At 44.9% G+C, this 27,352-nt stretch overlaps 1 protein-coding gene across 3 annotated transcripts in view; it reads right to left on the reverse strand.

Annotated features, from left to right (window-relative positions):
- Positions 1-314: 314 nt before the first annotated feature.
- LOC147902788 (Chaperone DnaJ-domain superfamily protein) overlaps positions 315-27,352 on the reverse strand; it is a 91,102-nt gene continuing 64,064 nt past the window's right edge. The window contains exons 5-10 of one of the 3 annotated variants that reach the window (XM_087373209.1): positions 25,489-25,562; positions 15,010-15,123; positions 1,676-1,783; positions 1,198-1,236; positions 990-1,077; positions 315-796 (exon numbers count right to left, since the gene is read on the reverse strand). In XM_087373209.1, coding sequence (XP_087229335.1) covers positions 991-1,077; positions 1,198-1,236; positions 1,676-1,783; positions 15,010-15,123; positions 25,489-25,562 — 422 coding nt within the window. In that variant the 3' untranslated portion in view covers positions 315-796; position 990. Of the gene's footprint in view, positions 816-842; positions 1,078-1,197; positions 1,237-1,675; positions 1,784-15,009; positions 15,124-25,488; positions 25,563-27,352 lie in introns of those variants that run through there. The other 2 variants (XM_087373207.1, XM_087373206.1) reach the window with 2 other exon arrangements.

Raw genomic sequence — 27,352 nt, forward strand, 5'->3', positions numbered from 1 at the left:
GCTCTCTCTCTCTCTCTCTCTCTCTCTCTCTCTCCAACGTGCGAGTTCCAATCCAAGTATGCAAGGTTAATTGATTAGCAATTTAAGAACCAATCAATGCATGTGCCAAAATGGGCTCTCTCTCTCTCTATCCTGCAACAACGCGCGGGTTGCACACTAGTATTAGCAAATTACAACACACTTACATTGGAGCCAGGACTCTGACACCAATGCTAAATATTAATGTCATTGCAGACAATGCTAATAGTGGGCCGGGAGGCCGGGGGGGGGGGGGGGGGGGGGGGGGACAGTGGAAGCATTGTACAAAACTGCAGTCTTGTCTGATTCGAGTGTAAACTTGTATTAGATCTTTATTGCAAGGAGCCACTGCAGGTTACAACAAACACAGAATGTGGCTACACATGTAATCATTACCCACAACTAAGGGCACATTGACTGGCAGAAATTTCAATGTATGTAGAGTTTTCATGATCAATCTAGCAAAGATCTTGGTTGCATGTTGGATGCACTTTTCTGTGTAGATGCGACAGAAGATGAGATTCCTACAGAATGACAGGAGACGACAAATGCCTTCCAGGTGTGAGCTAGTTTGAGCTTAGATCACAGTAACAATCATATGAACACAGAGAAATAAGCTCTGTCCTGATGGTCCGCCATACACCAGCGTATACGTCAAAAACCCTGATTGGAAGCTCCTGTTTAAGTACTTTCTTTCCTTTTAAACTTGAGTGATGCCAATTTCTGCTCACAAAAATTATGTGAGAGTAAAGCCTACATACCATTATCCAAATACCACCTGTCGCACAGAATTTATTCTGTATCATTTGACAGCAATGAAGGTGGTAAGCAACAACAATTAATTAACCAGGAAAGAGTGTAATTTGACTTCATGAAACCGATTTATGATGCTAATATGTTACATCCTAAACATAATATATGCCATCGCTCCATTACTACAGAGACTCTTCCATCAATTACAAGAACTTGACCTCAGCCTTTCTTTATTGGTCGCTGCACATAAGATTTATTAGGATCCTCTGTCTTCAGCTTCGGTGGTCGCAACTCTCCCTTATGGGCCTTCAAAGAACATATTTTAGTGTTAGTCTATAATAATAGACAACTCTTCATTGTGGTTATGAATAAAGAGTAGAGGATTCCTACTCTAAAATTCTGAGTGCTCACGCAGCAATTTCTTACCTTTTTACCACCTTTCATAAAATCTCGCCAGCTTGTCACCTACTCAGAAACAGGAGGGTTCCAAGTGTCAGCTTAACCTTAAGATACTACCTCTCCATTATACGTCAGCCAGAACTAAAGCAATGATTTATTTCCAAGAGTTTCAAAGTTCATCTATGATATAAACAGAAAAATCACGATTCTCTCAGTCACATTGCACCTATTTCTGGTATGGACTAGCCACTCAAGATCCAATTGGCAATGACATTTAATCTTCACAAATGGTGAAAGGGTGTACAACAAATAAATTTTCCAAGTCAAAGCACAATAAGTCTACCAAACTTAGGTTTGACCAATTGCGAACTAAAATACTCATCATCCCTGTCCCAGCTCTCAGTTAGTCAAGCCCAAATGAATGTCAGTTTATCATGCATGTACCAAGTTCCCAGTATCATCCAAGTATAAAGAATAACAAATTTTCTTGTCAAAGGTATCCTACCCGATTTTCCCGTGTTTCTTCCCATTTTTCGTCATTCTCACGCTTTCGTTTCCACATCTCCCTTGCTTCTTCTTCATCTTTCTTCAACCTTCCTTCTTCTTCCGATATCTGCAAGATATGTCACATAAAAAGAAATCCAAATTTTGATCAGGCATTGGGTGAACTTTGATTGCTCCAGAAGATTCCAAGAGCTAACATGATGATGCGGTTGAACAAATAAAATGGGCATGGGTGCTAAAGAACTCAGATTGCATAACTTCCTGTCCACTGAAGAGGGCAGACAATGGCATGACAAACAGTATTATGATCAAAAGTCATATAGTCCTTACAACTTCCATCAGAAGTACTGGCCATGTGTAGCTAAAGCAAGGACTGTTGTCATCTATGCTGTTTGAGCAAAGTTGCATGGAGCTATAATTTTTGTGTGTGACCTACACATATAAATTGAGTCCAAAAAGCATGAGTCAATCACGTGTGTGTGTGTGTGTGTGTGTGTGCACTCTGGACTCTCTGGAAGGATCGTAATCAAAGGGTCGTTGGTGATCCTGTTTTTTCCACTTTCTCTTTCTTCAGACACTCTTTGCAGCAATCGCTTTTTGATTGCTTGCAATCTCGTGTCTTTGATCATGATGTATATTTGTCCTACAGTGAGATTTTCTCTTGATGTATTATAGCTCTCCCTTTCTGGGATAGCTTTTTTTTGTAATGTAATGACTCAAAGATTCCACCCAAAAAAAAAAAAAAAAAAGTGTATGTGTGTGTGTATCTAGATGAATCCAGGAACATGCCCAAACTCATCCTCTAAAAACACAAAACATAGTGCAGTTTCAATCTCATGATAGTCACTCATAAGGTTGAAAACCATGAACTACATCATAAGGACTAGCTACTATGACATCCCCACTGACGTCATCAGCGCCCAACGATAGGTGTAGACCGTAGCATAAACATATGCTCACACATACAAATCCATGCACCCACACATACTTGAGCATCCATTTCGTACTAAGTTTTTTTCGGCACACCAGAGGTGAAGGGCAGACTCAGCCGTGACAAAGGCTAGCATAAAGGAGAAGGTTAATCAAAAAGTAGTTCACATTCTCTTCATTCATGCTACAAGTGCTTGTGAAGACTACGATTTCATTTTACTCTCTCCCAAACGAGCATCCAAGAAAAAAAACTGCTTAGACCATCTAGCTGATAGGGCAACGCATGTGTGTGACCTAAACATATAAATTGAGTTCACAAAGCATGAGTTCCTTGATGAGTTTTTTTTTCGGAGACCAAAACATAATTAGTATGTTGTGATCTAGGCCAATTTCAACCATTGATCTAATGTGTGATCAAATTCTTCCATATACTCTTTAGCCACTAATTAAAGAGCTAATAGGATCTAGCTTTGTGCTTGTCCAAAAAGCCATGGCTTTGCACTCACTTGAAGACCACTTCATCCCTATGACGGTGTGGCTTGCACACACCTAGCCACCAAATACCAAATTTCACTTGTGAGTGAAGTTGATCTCAGTGCTTAGCTCCCAAACTGAGTTTCCCTCTGCCTCTTCGAAGGTATCCAGTTCCGAAATGTTAATGGAGGTATAATCCACGACATTGTCTTGGGCAAGTAATAAGTTTTCCGGATCTCTTGAACCATCTCCATTCACTCAAGATTCTCAAATAATGTACTAAGCCTCTCCTGCTCAAGGGCTCTAGCTCCTTGACTTCATTCTTCCCCACGTCTTCTTCACTAATATCTATCAATGTTGTCGATCACCTTGGGCTTCAACTTCTTGCTGCCTATCATAATCCTGGAACATGACCCCCCTGCTGCCAATTATCTTCTTGGTCTCTGTGTTGTAGAGTTAACAATCACTTGGCTGCTCCCCTACAACCAGGTGTGGCTGTGTTCTGCCTGGCCTCTTGGCTGAGTTTCGTCACCAATTTGGTCATGGAAGGATGTGGTAGCATTTGTGGTGGACTCAATCCGAGAGCCAGCCCACAGCGTCGAGAGGAGTTTGAGTTCCACCCTACACTAGCATTCAGAGGTCCGAGATAAGGAGGGATATACGATGCGCCGCGTAACCTAATTGGTTGGGCCAGTGGGACAGCAGCCAAGCTAGATCTTTTGGCGCATGGAGCCTACTTCCCTAAGAGATTGAGGCATGGGTGAGAGCCCTCTCAAACCTGCGAGAGGCAATGGCGAGGCACATCCTACTCCATGCAATAAAGAGGATAAGGGGTCTTCTTTTGCCAACGGTAGAGGGAGACCCAAGGTTGGACACGGCCCTCGATTTGCTTGAGTGGCAACGGATCAAGGTTGGGGTTCATTTGGGTAGGGGATGGACTATAAGAGAATGCAAGCGAAAAGAGCAAGGAAGGAGCTGCAACAAAATAAGCAAAATCTATCTACAAAGAGCAAAATCTATTGCTATGAATGTGGCAAGCTAGGGCACATTTCTTGAGTATGTTGTAGCTAGTCAAAGGCAAGACATGGTAACAATGGCAAGAACAATTCAGGGCACATACAACAAGAGTAGAGTATGCTTCTAAATAGAGGAGATTTCTCAAGCAAGATGCATTGTACAATGACAAGGATTTTGATTGTCATAGACAGGTCATGCAGAGAACTTACACATCTCATGGACATCAAGTTATCCATATCTTTGAGTATCTCAAAGAAAATTGACCCCGGTGTATGGATAGCGGACTCAAGTGCATCACAACACGAGTGTTGCAAACGTGATTGGTTCAAGACACTTGATCCAATCAAGGGTGCTCCAGATGTTCATCTTGAAGATACTCATCCACTTCCACTCAAAGGAATCGGTAACATACTAGTTAGCCATGCAATGTGTTTATCAAAAGATTTAACTTCTCTTCGATGACAAGAAGGTGCTCTTGCTCACTCAAAAAGCAAATCATTGGACATGTGTTGAGAGATGGAACCTTTTAGAAGTTGGTGGTCACAATCCCTGAAAAGAGGGGATCCATGATTGCACATACAAATTCTCAATTATGGCACTAAAGGTATGGACATCTTCACTTCATATCCATGCCATTCTTGAATGCAAGAACGACTCCCATTAGTCAAAGAGCAATATTTGTGCAAAGAATGCCTTTATGAGTGTAGAAAAGGGATAGGGACAGATTTGGAGAAGGGGAATAGAGGAGCAAAAGGGAGAGAGAAAGATACGGGAAAAGGGGAAAGAGGAGGGGCAGGAGTTAGAGAATGAGGTAGGAGAGAGAGAGAGAGAGAGAGAGAGAGAGAGAGAGAGAGTAGGGAAGAGAGACAGGGTGAGAGAGAGTAGGGAGCATGTAGCAGGAAGGAGGTGGAAGCATAGCTAGGATTAGATGTCACATAAAAAAAGTTCATAGTAGGGGGTGGATGGGGACCTATATAGTCCCTCCACATTTTCCACCTAAAGGGCCTCTAACTTGGCCCTTTTTAAGGAATTCATTATAGCCATCCCTTCCCATAGAAAATTTCCCTCAAAATTTCATAGCATGGCTGTCCAAAAGTGCAGCAAACAGCAACCACTAATCAATCCGGTAGGAGATAGGGGTGGTCCTGGACAATGCTTTCTGGCTGCCATGAATTTCATCCTCAGGGAGTCCTCGCCACTTGATAAGATACTCTACATAGGCCTTGTTTCGGAGTACATGGTCTCTAAAACCCACGATGCACTCCGGAACATACAGGATGTGGCCCTCTTCATCCATAGGTGGCAACTCAGAAAGAACATGGACATGCTATCCAACATGTGGTTTCAGCAAAGACACATTGAAAACACCACGGATCTTGGAGGTACTGAGTAGCTCCAACTAATATGCTACCTGTCCAACCTTGCGGATGATCCTATAAGGACCGTAATACCTATGAGCAAGCTTTTTGTTGGTATTACCTTTCAGCGATGCATAACGGTTCTTATATAGAAGCAAATGCACATAATCTCCCTCTTTGAAAGATAAATATCTCCTGCGTTCATCCGCATATTTCTTATGCTTGGCTTGGGCATCCTGCATATTCTTTTTTGCCAACTGCAGAAGGGCATCCATCCTCTCCAAGTCATTCCGTGCTTGCTGATTTTTCACAGCCATGTCAGCAATTGAAGAAGGCATCCCAACCTTGCATCTGTACATTGCCTCAAACAGGCTCATGCCAATGGAGAGATGCATGGTATTGTTGTAGCAAAATTCAGCGAGTGCCAACCATTTATCCCAAGACTTCTGAGTATCATGACAAAAGTACCCCAAATATTCCTCCACCCATTTGTTCACCCTTTTCGGCTGTCCAATCAGTCTCAAGATGGTAAGAGTGCTAGGTGTGAGTAAAGTACCCACTAATGTAAATATCTCCTGCCAAAAGTGACCCATAAAATTAGCATTTCTATCACTGACAATTTCCTAAGGGAAACCATGATGCTTAAAGACATGCTCAATGAACTGCCAAGTAACCTGTGATGCTGAATACCGGGTTTTAGTGGATATGAAATGGGCCTGTTTTGTCATTCTATCCACCACAACAAAGATGCTGTCCCATCCCCTCTCTGTAGAACGCAAACCTGTGATGAAATCCATTGCTATGTGCGTCCATTTGCCCTCTAGAAAGGGTAATGGCTGCAAGAGACCTATGGCTAATTTGCTGTCCACTTTATTCTGTTGGCAAGGCAAGCAGTCAGCCACATATTTAACCACATCTCTCTCCATGCCTTCCCACGTAAAACTCTGCTTGATTCTTTCATATGTTTTAGTGATACCCGCATGTCCAGCCATGGGAGAGGAATGCATTTCTTGCAAAACCAACTGGCGGTATTTTGAATCTGGCACTAAATAAATCCTATCTTGGCACCACAACAGCCCATTATGCAATTTGAAATCTAAATGACCCCGACTAGAAGGCTTCTGCAAATCTGAAAATATGGAAGCTGCCTTAGAATTCTGCATATACTCTTCCTGAATGCCATGAACCCACTCCTGATATATGGTAGAGATAGCAAACAAATTGCAAGCCCACATCCTGGACAAGGCATCTGCAACCACATTTGCCTTCCCTTTTCTGTACTCAATGTCAAAATCATAGGATTGAACTGCAGCCAACCACCTCTTCTGCTTTTATGACAAATTTTGCTGGGTGAGGAGGAATCTGAGTGTCCTATGATCTGTTTTCGCCTTAATTTTACTTCCGTACAGATAGTGGTGCCATTTCTTGAAAGCATGCAAGATAGCCGATCAGAAACATGGTAATTGAGTTCTTTGGCATCAAACTTCCTGCTTTCAAAGGCTATTATCCCGTGTTCCTACCTCAGAACAGCCCCAATCCTTTGCCACTGGCATCTGCATCCACAATGAAAGGACGCGAAAAATCAGGGCATACCAAGACAGGTGCATGAGTGAGAGAAAATTTCAGGTCTTCAAAGCTGGGTTGTGCTTCCTTTGACCACCGAAAATCCTTTTCCAAGAGTTCAGTAAGAGGTGGGATTTTGTGGCTGTGGCCAATCTTTGATGCATTTCAACTTTGAGGGATCCACCCGAACGCCATGTCTACTCACAATATGCCCCAGATACTCAACCTCCTTTGCCATAAAAGTGTATTTGCTGGCTTTTGGATAAGGCTTATGCATCCTCAAAATTTCCAGTACTTGCTTCACATGCTTAATGTGCTCTTGTTTATCCTTGTTGTAAATGAGGATATCATGAAAGAAAACCAGCACGCATCTGAAAAGAAGTGGCTGCAATATCTTGTTCATCAGTGCCTCGAAGGTGGCCGGTGCGTTAATCAATCCAAAGAAAGCAATATCTGGATCAGCGTGCCCGCAAGAGAGCAACCTACCTCCCCTGTGTCCGCATCACTGTCTCAAACTCGTCAATGTAGAGGCCAAACAAGGTAGGTGATAATGGACATCCTTATTTGACCCCGATAGTGCTCCTCGTCCGTCCACCCAGATCCTGCCTAAACTCTACCTGAAACTCTCTCGTAAAGTGCCATGACAGCCCAAATGATCTCCTGGTCATAGCCCGAATCCTGTAAGCTGTATGAGGCGGGCTCTTGAAACCGTGTCAAATGCCTTGCGAAAATCCACAAAGCAACAATAAACCCTCTACTTCCATGCCCTCGCCTCCTCGACGATACATCTAAGCGTGAGAATGTGGTCCATGGTTCCATAATCACGCCGGAATCCGGTCTGTCCTATTGCTCTAAGTCCTCGACACTCCGTAAATCTGCTGACCTCGGAATCAAATACTGATGCATAAGCCTTGGACATGACATGTCCAATCATAATGGTCCTGTAGTTCTCCCGACTCATGGGATCTGCTGCCTTGTGGATGGGTGAGATAGTGTTAATGGTCCAGGTGCATGGAAACCCCAAACAAACAGCTTCATTAAAGAGCTTTGCTAAGATCGGGGCTAGGAGGTTAATCCTCTATGCAATGAACTCAGTGCATAGCCCCTCATGACCCTTCGCTCGGCCATTATGAAGTTTCATTACGACATCCTTTAATTTGGGATGTCATAAAGTGTGTGTGCATAATCAAACCAGACCTGAGTGTCAGTGAGTGGTGAGGGAGATTGTCTCTCTAGAAATCTCCGTCAAAAGTCCTTAGAGTTGTTACTAAACAAAATGTTCAGTAGCTTCTTCTCGTTCCGACGAACGAAGTCTAGTTTCTTTTTGCGTACCAATCTACGGTACTCATGTAGCGTCTCTAGTTCGCTCAGAAGACTTTGTTTGCTTTCGAATCTGAGCTGACGACGTAAAGCCTTATACTCATCATCGTACCAACTATTACAGGGTACGGTCCCAAGGGGTGGTGGGCGGGTGGAGCGAGTGGTGTGGGGGAAAGCGAGAAGGACAGTCTCGTGTAGTGAGCGGGTGACCATGTCATGACAAGAGAAATGATTATTTAGTTAATTAATAGTCATTAGAACCTTATTATTGTTAGGCGCCTTGGTGCGGTTATATGTTTGTATTTATGATCAATCAAGCGGTGTAAATAGTACCGCCAAAACTATGTAACATTGGACAATGATTAGTAATAAAGATGTGCACACACGTGTCTAGGTCTTAAGGGCAATAGGAAAGGGAAAGGGTGCATTAGAGTGCATTCTTGCTCATGCACGACATTTTAAAATATTTATAATATTTTCTTAGAAGTAACATTCTAAACGAACATGGAAGGGATTGTTTTAGGAATAGATAAATAACATCTAACATAACAATGAACATATATGCCATAAAAACAATTACAAATTTTTGTGGACAATGATAATAGAACAGAACTTTCCTCCCACTACAAAGGGGGGAAATCCCATCAAAATACAAGATGACACGCTATCCACAGATTTGTTGGTTCAGGGCTTTCATTGTGATCTCTATCACTAACTGTATTTTCCTCGCCTCCATTACCTCTTTTCTTTTGGGCTTCTAATTCTGTTCTCCATCCCTAGATGGAGTTGACCATTCCTCCAAATATCCATTATAATTCAGCCACCAGAGTGAACTCATCTTCCTTATCGTCCTCACTGCTACTTATCCAAGCTGTTGTTGGATGGTTTTGTGCTTTATGCACTAGAACGTCTTTAAGTTCTTCTTGAAGACAATGAATTTCTTTTATGATACCCCAGACAAAAGTTTGACATCATCTTCCATGTTGATCGCTAAGGTTCATTCAAAAAGCTAAATTTGTGCAGCGAAAAGCTAAAGGTGTTGGAGATATCATAGCCAAAGAGTGTGTTGGTGTGTAGTACTAGGTGATCTAGTACTAGTCTATGTGTGTGAGTCATGTGCGAGTGCCACGTGTCATCATGGGACTTATCCCATATGCACTAGGTGCTAGTGTGTGAGTGAGTAGCTTATATAAGGCTTGTACTTCACTTGTCTTGATATACTTGATGGATGAATGAAAGCCTTCATGGTTTCTACATTTGTGTACCACAGACTTCCGAGACGACTCTATCATGCTACCAGACATGGACCTAGACAGAGCAAGTATGACCAGGACCTCATCGGACTGACACGGGCCTGTTACACCATATGGACACGTGCTTGCTTTCCACACAGGGGGGGGCACTAGTGTAGTAGATTACATCATGGCATCCCCTACCTTCACTTCATGTATCACCAACTTCACCATAGCACCACTCCCTCCGATCACACATACCTATTCTTCACTATCGCCACCCCACGCTTAGCCACACCACACACACCACATAGGAAGCACGACACCTACCACGACATACACTTTGATCACAGCCTCTCACCGGCCTACTCTGGATGCCTAAACAGACTCCTAACCTACATCGATCACATACCACTCATAGAGGACCGTGCTGCCCTGATTAGTCGCACACTCCACGAGGCTGCCCTCCAAATCTTTCCCCACACCACACGGTCCACTAGACCACCTCTGTATCCTGCAACAATTAGTACGATGCGGAGTGCAAGGCTTATCGCTGACAGCTCCGACTTGAAACCAAATGTCACCTCCTGAACACACTAGACACAATACGCAAGTACCGACATCTCATACGTTGGAAGAAGCAGGCATTTCTTCGTTGAAATGAGGAGCTACTGCTGCACATCTTGCACAACAGCAACTCTAAGGATTTTTTGCGGAGATTCCTTGAGCGTAGGTCTCCATCACCCCTCACCGACACGAGAGTCTAGCACACGCATGCACACCATCTTTATGATGTCCCACACCAGCCCACTCCAGATCTCATACACACACGCCATCTCATACACACACGTCGCCCCACTACTTGCACATTGTTCACCAGAAGGGGAGTCAAGGATGCGACATTGAAACTGCACAATGGCTAAGCTAAGGATCACGAGGGGCTATGCACTGAGTTTATCGCATATGGGATCGACACGTTAGTCCCAATCCTAGCAAAGCTATTCAATGACGCTGTTTGCCTTGGCTTCCCCCACACCTGGACACTCAACACCATCACCCCCATCCACAAGGCAGGGGATCCCATGGACCCGAGTAACTACGGACTATCATGATTGGACATGTGATGTCCAAGATCTATGCAGCTGTATTGGATGCGTCGGTCAGCCTATTGGCAGAGATGAGAGGGCTCAGAGCAGAGGGTCAGGCCGATTTTAGGCAAGACCATGGGACTATGGATCACATACTCACGCTCAAGAGTGTCATTGAGAAGGCCAGATCACGGAAGGAGAGAGTATTTTGCTGCTTTGGATTTCCACAAAGCCTGTGACACAGTACCTCGAGCTCGTCTCATCACACGCCTACAGACACTGGGATTTGATCAGGAAATCATTTGGGCAGTCATGGCACTGTATGAGAGTCTCAGGCCGAGTTCGGACAAGCGTAGGTTGGACAAATGAGATCTTCAGTACCATAGGAGTCAAACATGATTGTCCCTTATCACCAACCCTGTTTGGCATCTACATTGATGAGCTTGAGACTTTCATGGGGGCGTTCGAAGGGACCGGTTGCTCACCTGTCGAGATCACCATCAAGATTCTTCTTTATGCAAATGACATGGCACTCTTGTCGTCCACACCTGAGGGGCTCCAGCGACACCTAGATGCACTGCAGGCTTTTTGTTTATCCCATGATTTGGAGGTCAACCTTGGCAAGACCAAGGTCATGATCTTTAACACCTCTCGAGCAAACATGCAACGGAAGCAGCTTACTTTTACTTTCGATGGGTCACCAGTTGAGATCGTATCCTCATACACTTAGTTGGGGGTCATCTTCTCCGACCCGATCTTCACGATGAGACCAACGATGCAAGCCAGACTGAGTAGAGGATACACCTCACTGGCTCAGCTAGAGAGACAATGCTTCCACTCCCACTTCCAGGACCCTCGGACCAAGGCTCTTTTCTTCGACTCCTTGGTCCCCGACCAGCCGGTATGTATGGCAACCCTTGTTGGGGGCCTAACATGTCAAAGATAGAGTGGACACGGGTGGAGCACCTGCAGATCCTCATGCTCTCACAGATGATCCGGGGGAAACCATCTGTACCACATCACATCATTCAGGCCGAGTTTGGTGCTTCTCCACTCCAGCTAGATGTAGCCTTTCAGACCATTATATATCTACACCGGGGTTAGATCATATGGGGACTGCACATCAGGGAGACAGAGGTTGCCATGGTTGGCTCTCGATTCCTCCATGAGGTTGGCAGCAGAGGGAGACGAGCGATGCTGGTATGCACGGACTCACAGATGGTTTGTGAGACTCGGGTTCCACATGATAGGATACCTCCTTTTCAGTACAGTTTAGATGCCCCTCCGATACTCCCACCCACCATCCCGATCGGGCCACACACCAATGAGGTCATTCGTGAGGATCTCTTGCAGCTACACACCTTTAGGACCTGGTTCGAGCCGAGGGAGCTTCCAGTGAAGCTGAGTTTCTACAGAGATTACTGTCTTCGTATTTCGGAGGAGGGATTTATCACACCACCGGGGTACACTGAGCTTCATATGCCTCGCTCACTACAGATCTCCATTGGACAGTTTCGGGTATCATCACACCGCCTCCGCATAAAGAGCGACAGAACAGAGGGGATTCCTAGGGAGCATCGCTTATGCATATTGTGTGACTGTCAGGAGGTCGAGTCGGAGGAGCATTTTATTTTCAGGTGCCTAGTGTACTACGAGATTCGAGGTCGCTACCACTGCCTCTTCAGAGACAGCTTCGGGCTCCTTTCCAGATTCCTCGCCTACCCAGATCAGAGATGCCTCGCGGCCTTCATTCACGAGGGGGTCCGACACAAAGAGTACTTACTCAGGTGACGAGGCTTGGTCACATCATCAGACACCTCTCAGAGCAAGATCACAGAGTTCTTCCCATTGAGTGACATTGATCGTCCAGTCTCTAGCCGCAAACGTGACAGACCCTGACCCAACGACCGCAGCACGACACACGAGACATCGAGGGGACACAGAGATCACTCTGGGGGACCTCCCGTCATTGTTTAGACCCGGGATACGTCCCACGGGAGTCACGATGGCTCTGGTCTTGCGTCGAGCCTCGTCCAAGAGATCGAGACGTACAACACCCCTTGACGGGCACCAACGTCCCATCACCGGCTATGCACCAGCTAGGGCAACATGACATACGGAGGACTCCGCTCCGCTCCAATCCTTTTCTTTTCATTGTTACATCCAAATGTATTTGATTTGATTATGTACGATCAGACTTAGGATTCAGCATGGGTGACGATGCTCGTTCCAGTAGCTCCACCCTTACTGTGATTTGTATTAGGTTTCCTTTCAGTCTCATAGACCCATCGGTCTTCCGAAGACTCTAATAAAATTTCTTTCTTCCTTCTTTCTTCTTTCTCTCTCCCCTTTCACCATGTTTCTAAAATGGTATCAAAGCAAGTTAGCCTTGCCATAGCTGCCCTGCCACGTCATCATCTCTGCCCTAACCCTAACCCTAACTATGCTCAAGCTCTTTTCCCTCTTGCAACTGCCTCAGTTCAGCCTCCTTCCCTTGCAGCCCTTTTCACTCCTACCTGCCCACCTAGAATCTCCATAGCCTGCCTCCATAGCCACCTCTTCTTGCAGCCCTTTTCGCGTCCATTTCTGCCCGTCTAACCTCTCCACAGCCCTGCTGGTCGGCTTGTTTACAAGAGGCCTGTGCACACGTGCTGTTGGTCGGCATCTCCTTCAAGTGGCACATGTATACGTGCTGATTCGGAGCATTTCCATTCCCGTTTTTAGGGTTTCCAGGCCGCTGCAACAGCGCTGTCCATCTACATGCATTGGTTGCAGACTTTCGAGCCTTTTGGAGGCATTTTCGACCAGTTTTGGAGCTGTTGCTTGCATTTTTGAGTTGTTCTAGGTTGCTGCTGCAGAACCGCCTACCCCAGAAGCATTTTCAGGACTGCTCCTAGCTTCCAGCATGTCTAGACTCTATATGAGCCGTTTTTCAGCTTGGTGACCTGCTACATCACTTCAAAGTTGTCCTGCTCAGCCGCCTTGCATATCTCAGACCTGCTACTGCTCACAATGTTTTTGGAGGTGCTGACTTTGCCTCTACTCCAGCCCAAGACTTGCTCCATGCAGATTTCAGACCTCTAACTGCCCCGAAACCCTAAAAGTCGATTTTTGCAATATCTACTCAGATATTTCAAAATTTTTAGGGGTAGACATTTGGGGATTTCTAGAAATTCATGTAATTTCATTACTATCTTGTACATTCATTTGGGCATTTTGCTCCTTTGGGCCTAATTGCTCAAATTTGAAGATCTTCGCATTCAATGCCTCTCCAATCAGCACATTGACAGTCATGACATGATCTCCCTTGGTAGCTGCTCCTATGGACTCACTGGAGCGCATCCTCACTTGGTTTTTCACCGACATACCTCTTCGCATCAAGATGTGCACACTCTTGTGCAGTAGCTACTTCGGGATCATGGGTTATCTGCCCGTGCTATGCATAAAATGAATGACAGTATTTCTATGTTTGAGTTAAAGGTTCTCTGCCTTGAGTGGTCCCTCTAAAATGAATGTTTGAAGAGTCAATAAGAGGTACTCTACCCTGGGTTGTCCCCCAAAAATGAATGTATTGTCTTTTACTTTGGTTGATGGTATTGACCACCCAGTTCAGAGTAAGGGGGGATGACAAGTGATGGTTTGCCCTTGCCGGTCGCAAGCTGACTGAGAAGTCACTATCACACGAGAGGTGTTGGATAGTTGGACTTGCTCTTTGCAGTATTGCGGTGGAGGGGGGATTGTCCTACTCTTGCGTGTTGGGTCTCACACCTTTTTGCTCTGAAGGGGGGTGTTGGAGATATCATAGCCAAAGAGTGTGTTGGTGTGAAGCGTTGGTGTGTAGTACTAGGTGATCTAGTACTAGTCTATGTGTGTGAGTCATGTGTGAGTGCCACGTGTCATCATGGGACTTATCCCATATGCACTAGGTGCTAGTGTGTGAGTGAGTAGCCTATATAAGGCTTGTACTTCACTTGTCTTGATATACTTGATGGATGAATGAAAGCCTTCATGGTTTCTACATTTGTGTACCACTTCTTCTCTCCCTAGCCTCTCTCTCTCTCTCTCTCTCTCTCTCTCTCTCTCTCTCTCCCCCCCCTTTCACCATGTTTCTAACAAAAGGTGTCCAGCAAAAAATCAATTAAAATCTTAATATGCATGTACCCAACAATAAAAGTCTAAGTTGGTCTGCGCAGGTAAGTCCATGCAGCCAAAAGCAAAAAACTGCAAGGATGCGTGCTGGTCTGTGCAAAAGCTAAGGCCATGCAGTGAAAAATAACAAACTGCAAGGCTGCATGTGAAAGGGGTGTGTGCGTGCGGGCGTGTGTGTGTGTGTGTGATATCCTTGAAAATTACCCGCATCTGCATTTTGCGTCTGCGCCACTCTTGCTCGGTCAGAATTTCTCGAACCCTTTGCTTCCACTTCTGTTTGAATTCTTCAGTGTCTTCATATTGCATTTCATATTTACCCTGCAAAAAAGAGAGAGCAATACACAAGATCCAGAATTATGAGCAAAATGCCACACCATCTTTCACCTGGTGACATCTCAAGTGTAAAATCTACACATTTTGAATCAAAAAATTACTGCCTGCTAGTGAGCAACATGCAGGGGATCTTTGAACATCCTCTCAGATTCAATGATGAAGGTCCTTAAGTTAGATTACAAACATTGACAAAAAGTACAAACACACTGTGCATCATTGCCTGCTTAATGAATTAGACTGTTAGGTCTATCCTCTTGAGGACCAGTAAGGATAGGTATATCCTCTCGAGGGCCAGTAAGGATCCTTGAGTCGATGCAAATGGAAATGAAAAATTATGGAAGCTGGTGAAAGGTGTCTTGTCTAAATCATCATTTCAGGGAATAAAGGTTAGAACCTTGCAGAAAGGTATCTGAATTTCATTCTAAGATGGTCAATACAAAAACTGCAGAATCATCAGGTACTCTTCCCGAACATACCACATGGTATTACCAGTGGCAATAAAATGTGGCTCATGACAAAATTCGATTCAAGCCCATGGATATTAAGACTGTTGTATCCATCAACATGCATAGCTGCAATAATATGTTCCAACTAATGCCAAAATCCCTGTTTACATACATTGTAGCATTTTTTGTACAGAACTTCCCTATTGTATCCATTTTAAATACATTGTTCAGACCAAAGGATCAATACAATATTATCCTGCTAAGCATTACCAGTTATAAGCGAGACCCTTGGGCCAGCAAGAATTCATGAGACAAGGGTAGAGTACAAACATTCACCAAGATATCATTCTGTTGAGCATTAGCAGGTAGCTGAACTTCATCAGCTGGACAAGGGCCAGCAGAATGTTGTAGGCAGATTGTATCAAAACAATAAAATATTGATTACAACATTGAAGATTCAAGAACGATGGTCACAATCATGTTCCGCCTTGCAGGGTACAAGCTCTAGGATTGCATATGGATATTCAATGCCCTTCAAGCTTCGCTAAAGCAGTGGCATCCAACTTGCTCACCATCTACACCCCGGCAATGTCGCCTTGATCACACGAGTTGCCTTGATGTAACAATATGGAGTTCCTCCAATCATAGGAAGTGTCAACAAACCTTGGAAGCCAAATATCTACCTCAACTCCTTCCCTTAGCTCTTCATTTGGGAGTTGCATGTCCATAGGTCGTTAGTTTTGCTTTTGTGCTTGCTTCTGTGTTTTTGTATCTTCTTTCCTAGAGAGAAGAACATTCTATGACACCAAGGAAAATACAACCCCACAATGAAGGGTACAATATAGCAATACAAGGACATCCCCGTAGCTTGCCACTCTATGGGGCTTACCTCGTCCAAAGGGCTGAACAAATAACCATCTAGTGGTTCATAATGCCCCATCTACCTGAATGATACCTACCAAATGCTGGCTAGTGTCTCCATGGCTGATGTGGTATGCATGCAATGAAGGAGGCAGGGGCAGATTGGACAGTGCTTATGGGCACCTAACTGTGCCTCTAACACACACACATAAAAACCAAGGTGTGCCTGGGGCATACACCTTGAGATATCCCATCATACCCCCCCTCAAGGGAATGCCTCAGGCTATGTCAAGGATACATAGTTTCTCATGCCATCTCATGGTGGTCAAGGATAAATCTATGGCTAGGATCTCATGCTAGCAAGGGGTTTCCAAGGGTGTGAAGTAAACAAAAGGGATACATAAGACCTTCCAATGGTTATCTCCCCTGCATGTACATGCACACAATGTCTGCAGGAGGTACCATGGAGCAAAACATGGCCTACATCATATGGTGACCAGAGGTGTTTACAAAACACAAAAATGTTTATTTCATTCATTTTGGAGGACTATCCAGGCTGAGTACCTTGACTCAACATAAAAAGAGAGATCTGGAGCATACATGGAGATGGTTCAAAAAGCATAATCTTCATAGGATGCCTCATCTTGTGGAGGCACATCAACTGAAAGTAGATTAGCAGTTTCTGGCTTTGTAGTTGCTTCCTTTTTGGCCTTACAATACTTTTCATGGTGATTGTTTTTGCCACAATGTTTGCAAGGATTGATCTTGAAGCAATCTTTTGAGAGGTGATTAGTCTTCCTACAATGTTTACAAGGTGAAAACTTGCCCTTTTGAGTTTTTATGGCATAGGCTGTGTCATTGCCTCTCCGGAGTTCCATGTGCCTCTCTTCTTCTTGAAGAGCAGTAATAAGACCTTCAAGAGTAGGATTAGGAAGATTTTTCAAAGTGGTAACAACATGATCATAATCTTCAGGCATACTTTTGAGCAACACTGCCATTGCATCATCTGTAGTGATTGGAGAGTTGATAGAAGCAAGTTGAGTCATGAGACTCCGCATGTGATTGACATGGACAGCCAAGGGAGTGTCACTAGCCATCTTCAATTCAAAGAAAGCAATCTTAAGTGACAATTTTGAGATGTGAGAGCTAGCACCAAAAATAATATCAAGCTTCAAAAGGAGACTCCAAATCAGAAATGTGATGAATATAGTCATCTCCTAAGCCAAGAGCAATAATGCCATAGGCTTTCCCCTCTCTAGCAGGATCTCGTGCCGGGCGTGTAGGAGCTGAGGATTCTCCAGCATTAGAGGTTGTCGAAGAAGAAGTTGAAGCAGGTTTGACAAGCCCCCAGAGGTTTTCCCTCATCAATGCAAACTTAACCTTCATCTGCCATGTGTGAAAGCCTTTACCATTGAACTTATCCATATTCAAGAAGGTAGTCATGAGAGGGTGTAACCCAAATTGGGCAGTGTCTACTCTCTTACAAGGCTATAAAGAGTTAAAGAGCTTCAAAGTACAAGCATTTAGAGTAGCAAAGACTTGTAACCAAATTCCATACTACAAATCATAATGGAAATGATGCTTCAACTTACATGCTTCATAGAGGTGGCTAAATGAAAGTATTCCAAGCAAATCCAGGTATAGCAACTTAAAGGAAAGTTATAGCCACAGTTATACTGATGCTATTCAACACTTTAAAACATCAGAAATGCTAAAGTAGCATCTAATGTAGGATCAAACTCACAACATTGTCAAAATTGTCCAAAACAGAGGCCTGAACTTGGAGGGCTTGTATCTCACTCTTCAAAGCAAAGAAAAGAGGGCTTTCTAGGTAGAAACAAAGCTGGTATACCAGAGAAGAGCCACTGAGGAGGAGAGACGAAATGCCGCGTCAGGTCGCCATAGCTAGCAGCTTCAAAGTCGACTGGTTTTTTTTCTGTTTCTCCCTCCCTGGTGGACCATTTCCCTTCAAATCTGGACGAAAGCTAGCTCATACTGTTGTGCAAGCTTGGCTCAGAGGAATTTTGGAATGGCTGCTCCAGCAAGTCGCATTGCAAAGAAAAGGCGTCAGGAGGAAGATGACTGTTGCGCGGTTTCGTGGGCAGCATTCTTTAATTCCTCTGACGTGGAAGTTCGCCCATACACGAGGAGTCTACAGCTCAGAGGATTTGGAGAATGGCGAGAAGACGAGGGAGAACAAGCTCTCACAAGTTTGGGGAAGAAATGGTGAAGATGAAGATGAAGAAGATGGAGAAGAAGAAGATGATGACATGGCATAAATGGGCTCAAGGAGGATCATAGTGCTCTGATACCATGTTGAAGAACTGAAAGGAAAGCATAAAGCTGAACACGATGCTTATGGAATGAAGAAAGGTGAGGTCCATATGTAGGCACCTCTTACATGAGCCACCAAGCTCCACAATCATCTCCTCAATCAGGTCCTAGATTCTCTCAATCATCCTATGTGGCATCTACCACCACCTAACAGTGCTTATGGGCACCTAACTGTGCCTCTAACACACACACATATAAACCAAGGTGTGCCTGGGGCATACACCTTGAGATATCCCATCATCCTGGCCATCAGTCTCCCAGTGCTAGGTGTGAGTAAAGTACGCACTGCTGTCAATAACTCTTGCCAAAAGTGACCCATAAATTTTGCATCTCTGTCACTTACAATTTCATGACGAAAACCATGATGCTTAAAAACATGCTCAATGAATTGCTAAGCAACTTGTGATGCTGAATACCAGATCTTCATGCGTATGAAGTGGGCCTACTTTGTCATTCTATCCACCACACCAAGGATGTTGTCCCATCCCCGCTCTGTAGAAGGCAATCTTGTGATGAAATCCATGGCTGTGTGTGTCCATTTGCTATATAGAATGCGTAATGGCTACAAGAGACCCGTGGGTAATTTGATGTCCCCTCTGTTCTGTTGGCAAGGCCACGTATTTAACCACATCCTGCCACATGCCTTCTTAGATAAAGCTCTGTTTGATTCTCTCCTATGTCTTAGTGAGACCCGCATGTCCAGCCATGGGAGAGAAATGCATTTCTTACAAAACCAGCTGTCCACTTTATTCTGTTGGCAAAGGCAAGCATTCAGCCACGTATTTAACCACATCCCACCACATGCCTTCCTAGATAAAGCTCTGTTTGATTCTCTCATATATCTAAGTGAGCCCCGCATGTCCAGCCATGGGAGAGAAGTGCATTTCTTGCAAAACCAGCTGTCTATTTTTTGAGTCTGGCACTAAATAAATCATGTCCTTGCACCACAACAGCCCATTATGCAACTTGAATTACGGATGAATTATGCTTTTACTCTTCCTAAATGGCATGCATCCATTCCTGATTGTAGAAAAGGGATAGAGACAGATTTGGAGAAGGGGGATAGAGGAGCAGAAGAGAGAGAGAGAGAGAGAGAGAGAGAGGGGAAAAGGGGGGAAGAGGAGGGGCAAGAGTGAGAGAACGAGGTAGGGGGGAGAGAGAGAGAGAGAGAGAGAGAGAGAGAGAGAGTAGGGAGCACGTAGCAGGAAGGAGGTGGAAGTGTAGATAGGATTAGATGTCACATCAAATGGTGTCCTTGTACATGAGAGGATCGTACTTATATAGTACCTCCTTAGCCCTTTAGACCCCTCTATCTTGCAAACACCCCAAATACTAATTATCCTAACCCCGGCTAACTTGACCCACTTTCCTGGCCTTCATTACAATCATCCCTCCTTTAAAAAAATAATTTTGTCCTCGGAATTGCAGGTGATGGGTCCCCCTGCTGTAAAGAGGACATACGCCGCCATGCATACCACCAGGGTCAAAAGGAAATGTAATATATGCCTGGGTGTTTTGGCATCTCTGGGGTCATGTGAGTGGTAATCCCTCCTGTCACGATCATCATCATGAAACTCCATAATCACGAGTTCCCAAGTTTTTGGTTCTGCGCACCACATTGTGCTTTGCTGTCCACTTTTCGCCACACGTAAAGCATTGATTGCTTTGCCATATACCCTCAATGGTAGCTTCTATGAGCGCTTCAATAACCTATCTTTGCATTGCATCTCTGGTTATGATGTCCTTGGCAAATGTCAAGAACTGAAAATCATCTTCATTATAGCTGCTGTATTTGGACTCAAACAGCTCCATAAGCTTCTTTCATACGTCTTCCAGGTGCATCTAGCCTGCGAACAGCCAAATAATTTGAGAGAGACGAATTAGGCCTGCTAGGAGTCATGTAGGCATGGTCCCAAAAACTTTCCTTCTCACTAGAGACACCAAAGTCCAAACCCAGACAACACAATAATCAAACACATTGTTTGAACCTATTTCAACAGACCAAGGAGCGGGCATTGGATGAAACAACAAAATGCTAGATCCTGTTTGCCCTCCATTTGCTTCGGGCTGAAAAGGGTTAGCTGTCCAGTTGCTGTGGTAGTTAAAAGACAACACAAACATGCACGGAGAACAAAGGCTATCAGCCATGTGCAACCCAAAGTGCATGTGCTGACCCATAGTCTTGTGTATGCATGCCAGATTGACTGCATCTGAGCATCATTGAACAAGTCGTCTCTGCCATAGTCCTCAAGTACAACTTACCAAGAACTAGTCAAGCCCTCTGAAGAGTACGCCTTCTTTGTTGAAGGAGAGGCATGAGCTTGCATATATTGATATTCAAGATATGCTGCAACCAAATCTGTAACCAAATTACCATTGGCTGGCTGGATGCTTTTGCCCCTTTTCCCACACAGGGCTAGAGTCCCAAGTGCATGAACCGGCTCCACATATCCAGGCTCCATGGTGGCTCTCTGGTGAGATGCAAAGAGCTCACGTATCTGCGTCTGTCGGGATGTCTCCCATGGTGGTGGAGGGCATGGTCTCCTCGATCTCTAGATCCGATGGGCTATGTCAAGAGTGATGCCTCGCCTCAGCCGATCTCCCCTAAGGAGAGCTGAAATAGGTCGAATCTCAATCGTGTGTGCTCTCGTCGCCTGTTGTGCCGTGTACGATCTTTGTGTCCCTCGTTTGGTAGTGTTGTGTCGGCTCTCTCCACTAATCCATATATCTCTCATGTCGGCTAGCTCCTCCTCCTCTATCCCAGAGTGCCCTGGGACTGAGTCAAATGCATAGAAATCCGTGACCTATCTCTACGCTCGGTCTACCTCGGTACCATGTGGTGTGGTGGTCCCATCCTCCTGCTCTCTATTATATCGTAGTAGTGTCTCCCTATGTCATCGCATCTCCATCAGGCAGAGCCCAATACAGACCCGGTCCTGGAAGTGGAGCAGTCGTGAGAGTGGGCCAAAGCCGTACCCCTCCTGAAAAAGGCAATGGTAGCGCCCTCGGATCTCATAGTAGACTGAGTAGACACATAGAAAGTGCTCCTCTGTCTCAACCACCCCCATCGTGCACAACCTGCAAGTCCACTTCTCTCTGGGTATGCGTGCAGTTGTCCCTGTCTCGATCCTCAGCTGATGGGACGAGACCCACATCTGTCCGACAGCAATCCTCAGTGCGTATGAGACTCCTCTGTCCTCGAGATACTGAGGTCTCATGATGAGCCCATCTTCCGATACTCTCAAAAAGTGGTCATAGTAGAGCTGGGTCTTGGTGGGGAACTCTTGGTCCCCCCTCCAAGTGCGAGATGTGTGGAGCTGGAGGAGATCTAACCGTATGATGCAGTTAATCTGATCCCGTGGGATCGACTCGCGCCGTGTATCCATGCTATACTGAAACAGGGAAAGCCAATCCATCTGAATGTTGTGACGGCAAACCATGCGATGATGTGTGCAAACCATGCTGTACCTACCCCACTCTTTGCTAGTCGTATGGAGGACTCTAGTGCCAACCTCGGAAGTCTCTCGCAAGGTAGGTCCCAAACTCCGAGGAGGAAAGTCACTGTCTGAAAAATAACATCAACCTGGAGAGGGGTCATAGCAAACTCTACCTGTACTATCTGATGGGGGACCGAGGGCTTACTCCGAATCATCCTAGAGCCCATAATCACCTGTAGCCGCTCAAATCTCTTCCATTCTGTTGCTGAAATATCACACCCCCAAAAAGGTGCCGCATACATGGCAGCCTCACTAGAGTGTCGAAAAGCCAACACTTCATCGGTGGATCCTGGAAGTGCGCCTGGAAGCACTATCGCTCTAGTCAGGCCAAGGCACCATGCCCTCGTGTGAGTCATGCTCTGGCTGCGTGGGTCATCGTGAAAATTGGCCTTCTGAAAACTGCACCCAAGCATGTGTAGGATTGCACAATCTCCATTGGCTGACTCAGGTATGTAAATCTATGTCGGCGAAGCATTGTGTAAGAGGTGTTGAAGATCATGACCTTGGTCTTCCCAAGGTTAACCATCAGGTCTCTCTCTCTGCAGAATAGCTCTAGGGCATCTAGATGTCTCTGTAGTCCCTCTGCCGAAGATGACAGGACTATGCCATCCGTGTATAGTAGAATCTATATCATCAAGTCTGCTAGTGGTGCTCCCTCGCCTCCTAGGCAGTCTATGAAAGATTCAATCTCATCAATGTAGAGCCTGAAGAGAGTCGATGAGAGACGGCATCCCTGCTTTACTCCGATCGTGCTCTCAACCCAGTCTGATAGGCCTCCTGGACACAAACTCTCCCTCTGATGGACTCCTATAGGCTCACCACTCCCCAGATCAGAACCTCTGGAATCTGCATATCCTGTAGTCTCCTAATCATGCGGGATCACGGGACAGTGTCGAAAGGCCTTCCAAAAGTCTTCCGAGAGAGAGAGAGAGAGAGAGAGAGAGAGAGAGAGAGTAAGCGGGTGAGAGAGAGTAGGGAGCAAGTAGCAGGAAGGAGGTGGGAGTGTAGATTACATCGGTTGGGCCTTATGGGATTGTGGCCCAACTAGGTCTTTTGGGACATGCGCTAAGGAGGCCTAAGGAGGCAGAGGCACGTGGACAAGCGTCCTCTCATCTGCAAGGGGTAGGTATTCATGTAGCGAAGTCTTGGTGGCAGGGACATGCGTAGTGTCGTGGACACGCCTCACTAGTATAGGCACTTCTCCGGGACCGAGGCACCTCTCAATCTAATTCAGTCGATAGTCCCTTGGATCCTTCTGCTGCAAGTCTTACAAAGCCTGAATATCTCCTCCAGCCAAAGACAGTACAAGACGCAGAGGACTATGGGATATTGTTCTTGCAAGAGGGCTATAGTGGGCCGCCTACGCAAGAATTGGACCATCGACCCCATTCCAACGGCAAGCCAGCAAGGCGTGCTAGCGACTTTGGCTCTTGGAGGGGCAGCTCTTAGGTATAGTGAGATCCGAGAAAGTGGTCACGTAGGACACTCGAATGAGCTCAAGGAGGTGCCCTTTTTCTCGTACACGACCCGCATCAATAGATTGCTTCGTCTAAAGGCAGCTACCTGCACTCCGTCGAGAGAGCACCAACGGGTAGACTAGCACGCACCCATACATATCATTTCAGCTTTTGGTCACACCTCTCACAAGTCACACACCACCAAAGATCTCATACTTCTTTCGGATAGTGGTGCACAAGGGCTTACCCATTGGACCCTGGCTAGAGCAGATGAGGGTAGATGCGGATTGCCCCTGCTGTGTAGACAGAGTATTGGAGACGATTCCGCAATGTCTGTGGGGTTGCCCAGCAATGAAAAGGATCTAGATGGGGGCACTCCGGAGTGTGGCCAGCACACATGGGATGCAGAGGCATTCTACAAGGCGCATGGTTGCATGGCTGACAGAGGGGGTCATGCCTTCTCGATTGATCCCTCTTCCCCAACTCACAAGATTCAGGGGCAGCAAGTTACCAAGATAGAGACGTATGAGGCGTCACCCCCCTCTCGACAGCACCCCTTCCCTCACCAAAGGATAGTGTCTGGGAGACAATGTCCAGCATCACTTCCTGGAATATCTGTGTTGCTCGTTGCAGTTCTGGTGATAGGTGACCAGTAGGTTTCCCCAACGGCTTCTCTTGTTGCAGTTCTGGTGATAGGTGACCAGTAGGTTTCCCCAACGGCTTATCTTGTTGTCATTTGGATATCATTTTTATCTTACGCACCATCTGCGAGCACGGGACTACACACTCGAGGCCCACAAGAGGAGTGTTTTTGCAAGGCTTGGCCTGCAGGCCTTTCTTACATTTTCTCGGGCAAGGTATTTGCTGGATGAATAGACCACAACCCTAGCTATTAGCTCATGTACCAGTGATTCCCTGTGTAGTGAGCTGGATTCTCTAGAAACAGACTGGTTTCTTTTCTGACAGCCAGTTTCTCTTTGTATATTGTATGGTTGTTTTTTGAAGCATTAATAAAAAGTTCTTTTTTATAAAACAAAAAAGGTACGTTGCAGGTGGATGCATGGCATGTAGCAAGGCGCCGCAATTCGACGAACAGAGTGCCGCATGAGAGAAGTGTGCCATACGTCTATATGGCGGCACATTTGCAAAGGTAGGCACTAAAATATTAAAACCTAACAATTTTCAACGTACGTAAAACGACCCTAAGGTTTCTAACAAAGCCAAAGATCCTAATCTTTAGGCATATGACCTGGACTAACCCTATTTGTTACTATGTTGCCTACACCAAGCAACTCAAGCTTGTCTAGGTGCCCGCTAGTGAGGAGAACTGTGGTCCGTGGGTGTAGTTGCGACTACCTCTAATATTCATCTCTTCTCCATGCCTTTTTATGATGCCCATACACAAGTGCTTGTGCTTGTGCACAAGTTGTGTATGGATGCATAAAGAGTGTCTTAATTGCTTTGCCACGAATACATAAACACATTATACATGCAAACAAGTGTATGAGCACCAAAGTATTAAAAATAAGATACTGGTATATGCCTCTTCAATATTGCCTCAAGACAAATAAAAAAGGTAAAATCCACAATGTAGTGACCTACAATTATATAGGAAAACTTACCCAAAAGACAAACCTTTAGCTTTTGCATGCATTTGGAAGCAGCTCATATGCATAGGTTTTTAAAAATTCAACATGAATGATTACATACACAGTACTTTGAAGTATGCAATTTGCATAAGAAGCAGCATGTTACCTCATTGACTAAGGACCTGATTTTAGAGGCATTGTCTTTCTTTAATTGCTTCTTTCTCTCAGCTCTTAATTCATCTACAAAAGAGTCCATTAAGAGCAATAATGAGTAGATGATACGTGAGCATACAACACGTGTACCAGCCACCAAAAGACCCATATAAAACAAACAAGAGAGCATGACTGCTCATATGCACTGCCTTTGATTAAGAGCACTATCAGACTCAAACATCATCATCCATGGTACATTAGCAGCTATAAAAGAATCCATATTGACTGTCATTTGTTGATACTAATCTGACCCGATAATACTCAAAACATCATCTTAGTACGGTGCTTTTTTTACTATGATGGAACTGACACACCCTTAACTAGTTGTCCTAAAAGGCGATAATAGAAAAAACTAGTTTGCTTAAGAGGGGAGAAAACTAAAAAGAAAATAGAAGTTAGTGACCGCAAAGTTTTTTGGGTGATTCATAAAGAAATTGGCTTCTTGATATTCTATTAAGGTAGACACATGATCATAGAATATCTCCAGCTAAAATTAACAAAGGAATAATAAATTTGAGATAAATTTAAAACTCAGATATAGTAGCTTAAAAGTTGCTATCATACAAGATATTATAGCATGAGATCTTCAACATGGGCTTCCTTCTCCAAAGTGTTTAAGCCTTTAAGCATGAAGATAAAGAAATGGCTCAATAATCCCCTTAAAAATACACCTTGCCTTATTGCCTTTGAAAATCTAGCAATTTCGCCATTTCTCAAAGCTATCATCATTTGGGAGACTCCATCCATAAGTACGCGGCATTAACTCAAAATTATAACGAACATCTTTAAGATTCTTATAGCTACTCAAACTACCACAATCAGTGGAAGATATACATTTCATCATCAAGGAAGTCAACACTATGAAGCATTTATGTGCCTGGGCATAAGGAATCTATGCCAAAGCAATATGCATAAATGATTAGGCAACCTTAATGATAGGAGATGAGTCAACTAGTGAAACCTAAGGGCTACGACACTTAGATCATGCTAGAGTAAGTAATCCGGAGAAAAGATTTGACCTACCCTACCATCTACAAAACTTTTACAACTTCACGCCATTAATATGTACCTCCTCAATTGTTTATGTGGTAATGTGGTTCTAAGCCCTACAAATCGCTTGGAGGTAATTAGAGAGGACCAGAAGAGGGGTCACCTGTAAAGAGACAGGTTATGTTGGAGATTCAATGCTCTACCCTAGCTTATATAATGGAGAGTTGCACTCTCCTCTCCTAGATGACTCACTCCAAACACTTCCAGAGGAAGAATGAATTCTGAACCACAAAGTATAAAAGAACAGAAAGATAAGCAGCACAAACACGTCAAACAATGCTCAGATTTATGCCAACCACGAAAGTGGAAAACTGCTCCAAGAGGAGCTACAAACATCCAGCAACTGCTTGGCAAAAGACAGCCAGAGAAGAGGCTGCGCAAATCTGAGGGGAGAGGGCAAAGTAGGCTGGTTCTCCTCTGCTCCTGCAAGTCTTCAGTGAAGGGCTTCACCCTTTTATAGGCAGCCAACCCTCCTGACCAGGAGGACCTGGTCTGTAGAATCAGCCAACCAGATCCAGGCCAACCTAGTTCTGTAAAACTTGAGCTAACTCCAGCTATACCGACCTGCATCCAACTGTCCTGCGCACTCTTTTCACAGGTACACCAGCCCGTACTTCAGGCCATACAGCAGGCCGTACAGCGGGCACATGCTCTAGGTAACTCTCCACCCTAACCAAGTCCCACTGAACCCTCGTCATCCTCATATGGGGGCTTACACATCTCAAGGCCATAGCTCGACACCTTTGCAAGGGGAACATGAGCAAAAT

This window comes from Dipteris shenzhenensis, chromosome 4 (genome assembly GCF_047967505.1).
Source record: "Dipteris shenzhenensis isolate YYH24624 ecotype China chromosome 4, Dip_SZ_1.0, whole genome shotgun sequence".
NCBI lineage: Eukaryota > Viridiplantae > Streptophyta > Polypodiopsida > Gleicheniales > Dipteridaceae > Dipteris > Dipteris shenzhenensis.